This window comes from Carcharodon carcharias, unplaced genomic scaffold (assembly GCF_017639515.1).
Source record: "Carcharodon carcharias isolate sCarCar2 unplaced genomic scaffold, sCarCar2.pri scaffold_967_ctg1, whole genome shotgun sequence".
Lineage (NCBI taxonomy): Eukaryota > Metazoa > Chordata > Chondrichthyes > Lamniformes > Lamnidae > Carcharodon > Carcharodon carcharias.
The window spans coordinates 61,099-68,727 of NW_024471182.1; the positions used below are offsets into that span (position 1 = coordinate 61,099).

The window sequence follows — 7,629 nt, forward strand, 5'->3', positions numbered from 1 at the left end:
GCTACACTTGCCGCCCCGTTCAATCCAGCTACACTTGCCGCCCCGCTCAATCCAGCAACACTCATCGTCCCCGCTCAATCCAACTACACTCATCGTCCCCGCTCAATCCAACTACACTCATCGTCCACGCTCAATCCAACTACACTCATCGTCCACTCTCAATCCAACTACACTCGTCGTTCCGCTCAATCCAACTACACTCGTCGTCCCCGCTCAATCCCACTACGCTCGTCGTCACCCGCTCAATCCAACTACACTCGTCGTCCCCGCTCAATCCAAGTACACTCGCGGCCCCGCTCAATCCAACTACACTCGTCGTCCCCGCTCAATCCAACCACACTCGTCGTCCCCCCTCAATCCAACTACACTCGTCGTCCCCTGCTCAATCCAACTACACTCGTCGTCCCCGCTCAATCCAACTACACTCGTCGTCTCCTGCTCAATCCAACGACACTCGTCGTCCCCGCTCAATCCAACGACACTCGTCGTCCCCGCTCAATCCAACTACACTCGTCGTCCCCGCTCAATCCAACAACACTCGTCGTCCCCGCTCAATCCAACTACACTCGCCGCCCCGCTGAATCCAACTACACTCGTCGTCCCCGCTCAATCCAACTACACTCGCCGCCCCGATCAATCCAACTACACTCGTCGTCCCTACTCAATCCAACTACACTCATCGTCCCCGCTCAATCCAACTACACTCGTCGTCCCCGCTCAATCCAACTACACTCGTCGTCCCCGCTCAATCCAACTACAGTCAACGCCCTGCTCAATCCAACTACACTCGCTGCCCCCGCTCAATCCAACTACACTCGACGCCCTGCTCAATCCAACTACACTCACCGCCCCGCTCAAACCAGCTACACTCATCGTCCCCGCTCAATCCAACTACACTCATCGTCCACGCTCAATCCAACTACACTCGTCGTTCCGCTCAATCCAACTACACTCGTCGTCCCCGCTCAGTCCAACTACACTCGCCGCCCCGCTCAATCCAACTACACTCGTCGTCCCCGCTCAATCCAACTACACTCGTCGTCCCCGCTCAATCCAACTACACTCGTCGTCCCCGCTCAATGCAACTACACTCGCCACCCCGTCCAATCCAACTACACTCGTCGTCCCCAGTCAATCCAACTACACTCGTCGTCCCGGCTCAATCCAACTACACTCGCCGCGCCGATCAATCCAACTACACTCGCCGCCCCGATAAATCCAACTACACTCGTCGTCCCCACTCATCGTCCCCGCTCAATCCAACTACACTCGTCGTCCCCGCTCAATCCAACTACACTCGTCGTCCCCGCTCAATCCAACTACAGTCAACGCCCTGCTCAATCCAACTACACTCGCTGCCCCCGCTCAATCCAACTACACTCGACGCCCCGCTCAATCAAACTACACTCGCCGCCCCGCTCAATCCAGCTACACTCATCGTCCCCGCTCAATCCAACTACACTCAGCGTCCACGCTCAATCCAACTACACTCGTCGTCCACGCTCAATCCAACGACACTCGTCGTTCCGCTCAATCCAACTACACTCGTCCTCCCCGCTCAGTCCATCTACACTCGCCGCCCCGCTCAATTCAACTACACTCGTCGCCCCGCTCAATCCAGCTACACGCGCCGCCGCGCTCAATCCAACTACACTCATCATCCCTGCTAAATCCAACTACACTCGTCGTCCCCGCTCAATCCCACTACGCACGTCGTCACCGCTCAATCCAACTACACTCGTCGTCCCCGCTGAATCCAACTACACTCGCGGCCCCGCTCAATCCAACTACACTCGTCGTCCCCGCTCAATCCAACTACACTCGTCGTCCCCGTTCAATCCAACTACACTCGTCGTCCCCGCTGAAGCCAACTACACTCGTCGTCCCAGCTCAATCCAACTACACTCGTCGTTCCCGCTCAATCCAACCACACTCGTTGTCCCCGCTCAAGCCAATTACGCTCGTCTTCACCGCTCAATCCAACTACACTCGCCGTCACCGCTCAATCCAACTACACTCGCCTCCCCGCTCAATCCAAATACACTAGTCGTCCCCGCTCAATCCAGCTAAACTCGTCGCCCCCGCTCAATCCAACTACACTCGTCATCCCCGCTCAATACAAATGCACTCGTCGACCCAGCTCAATCCAACTACGCTCGTCGTCCCGGCTCAATCCAACTACACTGGTCGTCCCGCTAAATCCAACTAGGCTCGTCATCCCCGCTCAATCCAACTACACTCGTCGTCCCCGCTCGATCCAACTACACTCGTCGTCCCCGCTCGATCCAACTACACTCGTCGTCCCCGCTCGATCCAACTACACTCGTCGTCCCCGCTCGATCCAACTACACTCGACGTCCCCGCTCGATCCAACTACACTCGACGTCCCCGCTCGGTCCAACTACACTCGTCGTCCCCGCTCGATCCAACTACACTCGTCGTCCCCGCTCGATCCAACTACACTCGTCGTCCCCGCTCGATCCAACTACACTCGTCGTCCCCGCTCGATCCAACTACACTCGTCGTCCCCGCTCAATCCAACTACACTCGTCGTCCCCGCTGAATCCAAATACACTCGTCGTCCCCGCTCAATCCAACAACACCCGTCGTCCCCGCTCAATGCAACTACACTCGCCACCCCGTCCAATCCAACTACACTCGTCGTCCCCAGTCAATCCAACTACACTCGTCGTCCCGGCTCAATCCAACTACACTCGCCGCGCCGATCAATCCAACTACACTCGCCGCCCCGATAAATCCAACTACACTCGTCGTCCCCACTCATCGTCCCCGCTCAATCCAACTACACTCGTCGTCCCTGCTCAATCCAACTACACTCGTCGTCCCCGCTCAATCCAACTACAGTCAACGCCCTGCTCAATCCAACTACACTCGCTGCCCCCGCTCAATCCAACTACACTCGACGCCCCGCTCAATCAAACTACACTCGCCGCCCCGCTCAATCCAGCTACACTCATCGTCCCCGCTCAATCCAACTACACTCATCGTCCACGCTCAATCCAACTACACTCGTCGTCCACGCTCAATCCAACGACACTCGTCGTTCCGCTCAATCCAACTACACTCGTCCTCCCCGCTCAGTCCATCTACACTCGCCGCCCCGCTCAATTCAACTACACTCGTCGCCCCGCTCAATCCAGCTACACGCGCCGCCGCGCTCAATCCAACTACACTCATCATCCCCGCTAAATCCAACTACACTCGTCGTCCCCGCTCAATCCCACTACGCACGTCGTCACCGCTCAATCCAACTACACTCGTCGTCCCCGCTGAATCCAACTACACTCGCGGCCCCGCTCAATCCAACTACACTCGTCGTCCCCGCTCAATCCAACTACACTCGTCGTCCCCGTTCAATCCAACTACACTCGTCGTCCCCGCTGAAGCCAACTACACTCGTCGTCCCAGCTCAATCCAACTACACTCGTCGTTCCCGCTCAATCCAACCACACTCGTTGTCCCCGCTCAAGCCAATTACGCTCGTCTTCACCGCTCAATCCAACTACACTCGCCGTCACCGCTCAATCCAACTACACTCGCCGCCCCGCTCAATCCAAATACACTAGTCGTCCCCGCTCAATCCAGCTAAACTCGTCGCCCCCGCTCAATCCAACTACACTCGTCATCCCCGCTCAATACAAATGCACTCGTCGACCCAGCTCAATCCAACTACGCTCGTCGTCCCGGCTCAATCCAACTACACTGGTCGTCCCGCTAAATCCAACTAGGCTCGTCATCCCCGCTCAATCCAACTACACTCGTCGTCCCCGCTCGATCCAACTACACTCGTCGTCCCCGCTCGATCCAACTACACTCGTCGTCCCCGCTCGATCCAACTACACTCGACGTCCCCGCTCGATCCAACTACACTCGTCGTCCCCGCTCGATCCAACTACACTCGTCGTCCCCGCTCGATCCAACTACACTCGTCGTCCCCGCTCGATCCAACTACACTCGTCGTTCCCGCTCGATCCAACTACACTCGTCGTCCCCGCTCGATCCAACTACACTCGTCGTCCCCGCTCAATCCAACTACATTCGTCCTCCCCGCTCAATGCAACTACACTCGTCGTCTCCGCTCAATCCAACTGCACTCGTCGTCCCCGATCAATCCAACTACACTCGTCGTCCCCGATCAATCCAACTACACTTGTCGTCCCCGCTCAATCCAACTACACTCGCCGCCCCGTTCAATCCAACTACACTCGCCGCCCCGCTCAATCCAACTACACTCGACGCCCCCGCTCAATCCAACTACACTCGACGCCCCGCTCAATCCAACTACACTTGCCGCCCCGTTCAATCCAGCTACACTTGCCGCCCCGCTCAATCCAGCAACACTCATCGTCCCCGCTCAATCCAACTACACTCATCGTCCCCGCTCAATCCAACTACACTCATCGTCCACGCTCAATCCAACTACACTCATCGTCCACTCTCAATCCAACTACACTCGTCGTTCCGCTCAATCCAACTACACTCGTCATCCCCGCTCAATCCCACTACGCTCGTCGTCACCGCTCAATCCAACTACACTCGTCGTCCCCGCTCAATCCAAGTACACTCGCGGCCCCGCTCAATCCAACTACACTCGTCGTCCCCGCTCAATCCAACCACACTCGTCGTCCCCCCTCAATCCAACTACACTCGTCGTCCCTGCTCAATCCAACTACACTCGTCGTCCCCGCTCAATCCAACTACACTCGTCGTCTCCGCTCAATCCAACGACACTCGTCGTCCCCGCTCAATCCAACGACACTCGTCGTCCCCGCTCAATCCAACTACACTCGTCGTCCCCGCTCAATCCAACAACACTCGTCGTCCCCGCTCAATCCAACTACACTCGCCGCCCCGCTGAATCCAACTACACTCGTCGTCCCCGCTCAATCCAACTACACTCGCCGCCCCGATCAATCCAACTACACTCGTCGTCCCTACTCAATCCAACTACACTCATCGTCCCCGCTCAATCCAACTACACTCGTCGTCCCCGCTCAATCCAACTACACTCGTCGTCCCCGCTCAATCCAACTACAGTCAACGCCCTGCTCAATCCAACTACACTCGCTGCCCCCGCTCAATCCAACTACACTCGACGCCCTGCTCAATCCAACTACACTCACCGCCCCGCTCAATCCAGCTACACTCATCGTCCCCGCTCAATCCAACTACACTCATCGTCCCCGCTCAATCCAACTACACTCGTCGTTCCGCTCAATCCAACTACACTCGTCGTCCCCGCTCAGTCCAACTACACTCGCCGCCCCGCTCAATCCAACTACACTCGTCGTCCCCGCTCAATCCAACTACACTCGTCGTCCCCGCTCAATCCAACTACACTCGTCGTCCCCGCTCAATCCAACTACACTCGTCGTCCCCGCTCAATCCAATTACACTCGTCGTCCCCGCTCAATCCAATTACACTCGTCGTCCCCGCCCAATCCAATTACACTCGTCATCCCCGCCCAATCCAACTACACTCGTCGTCCCCGCTGAATCCAACTACACTCGTCGTCCCCACTCAATCCAACTACACTCGTCGTCCCCGCTCAATCCAACTACACTCGTCGTCCCCGATCAATCCAACTACACTCGTCGTTCCCGCTCAATCCAACTACACTCGCCGCCCCGCTCAATCCAACTACACTCGCCGCCCCGCTCCATCCAACTACACTCGCCGCCCCATTCAATCCAACTACACTCTTCGTCCCCGCTCAATCCAACTACACTGGTCGTCCCCGCTCAATCGAACTACACACTGTCGTCCCCGCTCAATCCAACGACACTCGTCGTCCCCGCTCAATCCAACTACATTCGTCCTCCCCGCTCAATGGAACTACACTCGTCGTCCCCGCTCGAACCAACTACACTCGTTGTCCCCGACAATCCAACTACACTCCTCGTCCCTGCTCAATCCACCTATACTCGTCGTCCCCGCTCAATCCAACTACACTCGTCGTCCCCGCTCAATCCAACTACGCTCGTCGTCCCCGCTCAATCCAACTACGCTCGTCGTCCCCGCTCAATCCAACTACGCTCGTCGTCCCCGCTCAATCCAACTACGCTCGTCGTCCCCGCTCAATCCAACTACGCTCGTCGTCCCCGCTCAATCCAACTACGCTCGTCGTCCCCGCTCAATCCAACTACGCTCGTCGTCCCCGCTCAATCCAACTACGCTCGTCGTCCCCGCTCAATCCAACTACACTCGTCGTCCCCGCTCAATCCAACTACACTCGTCGTCCCCGCTCAATCCAACTACACTCGTCGTCCCCGCTCAATCCAAATACACTCGCCGTCCCCGCTCAATCCAACTACACTCGTCGTCCCCGCTCAATCCAACTACGCTCGTCGTCCCCGCTCAATCCAACTACACTCGTCGTCCCCGCTCAATCCAACTACACTCGTCGTCCCCGCTCAATCCAACTACACTAGCCGCCCCACTCAGTCCAACTACACTCGTCGCCCCCGCTCAATGCAACTACACTGGTCGTCCCTAATCAATCCAACTACACTGGTCGTCCCCGCTCAATCCAACTACACTGGTCGTCCCCGCTCAATCCAACTACACTGGTCGTCCCCGCTCAATCCAACTACACTGGTCGTCCCCGCTCAATCCAACTACACTCATCGTCCCCGCTCAATTCAACTACACTCGCCGTCCCCGCTCAATCCAACTACACTCGTCGTCCCCGCTCAATCCAACTACACTCGTCGTCCCCGCCCAATCCAACTACACTCGTCCCTCCACTCAATTCAAACACACTCGCCCCTCCACTCAATTCAAACACACTCGCCCCTCCACTCAATTCAAACACACTCGCCCCTCCACTCAATTCAAACACACTCGCCCCTCCACTCAATTCAAACACACTCGCCCCTCCACTCAATTCAAACACACTCGCCCCTCCACTCAATTCAAACACACTCGCCCCTCCACTCAATTCAAACACACTCGTCCCTCCACTCAATCCAAATACAATCGTTGCTCCACTCCATTCCCAAGTTACCTTACCTCATCCTCTGACTCGTTGTGTGGAACCGAGAAACAATTAGTGATCTCAACAGTCTGTTTATCCACAGTGCCTGAGAAAGGTAGAGAGAGAGAAAGAATTTAAAATAGGACATTATGGAAACACAGTTATAACAACGGAATGAGTCACAGCCATCAGAGGGAGAAAGGTGGTGGGGGGTGGATGGACAGACCTGGGGGACGGAGAGAGACATGCAGATGACCATGGAGGGGACTGAGATGAGCAGAGTAGTTGAGGGAGCGGAGGATTGTTGGGGGGGGGGCGCAGATGGGCAGACTGTGGGGGGGGAGGGGGGGGGGGAGATGGGCAGACCAGGAAGGGGGCGGAGGGGGGAGAGATGGGCTGACTGGGTGGGGTTGGGGAACAGGCAGTATGAGGAGACAGGGTGGGGGAGACAGGCAAACAGTGAGGGTGGGGGAGGAGGCAGGCAGACTGAGGGGGTGGGGTGGGGCTGGGGGGAGGAGGTAGACTGGCAGAATTGGGTGGGGGGTAGGGGGAGAGAGACAGGTAGACCATGGGGGGGGGGGGGTGAAGACGGGCCGACTTGGGGGGGAGACAGGCGGACCGGGGGGGGGGG

General features: G+C 57.2%; 1 protein-coding gene across 1 annotated transcript in view; it reads right to left on the minus strand.

The window, feature by feature from the left end:
* The window catches only part of eif3f (eukaryotic translation initiation factor 3, subunit F), a gene marked incomplete at both ends in the record, with an annotated part of 68,157 nt that extends 61,043 nt beyond the window's left edge, over positions 1–7,114 (minus strand). The window contains one exon of the mRNA XM_041182652.1: positions 7,034–7,114. Within this exon, the coding sequence (XP_041038586.1) occupies positions 7,034–7,114 (81 nt within the window). The remainder of the gene's footprint in view (positions 1–7,033) is intronic.
* Between the last annotated feature and the right edge of the window lie 515 nt (positions 7,115–7,629).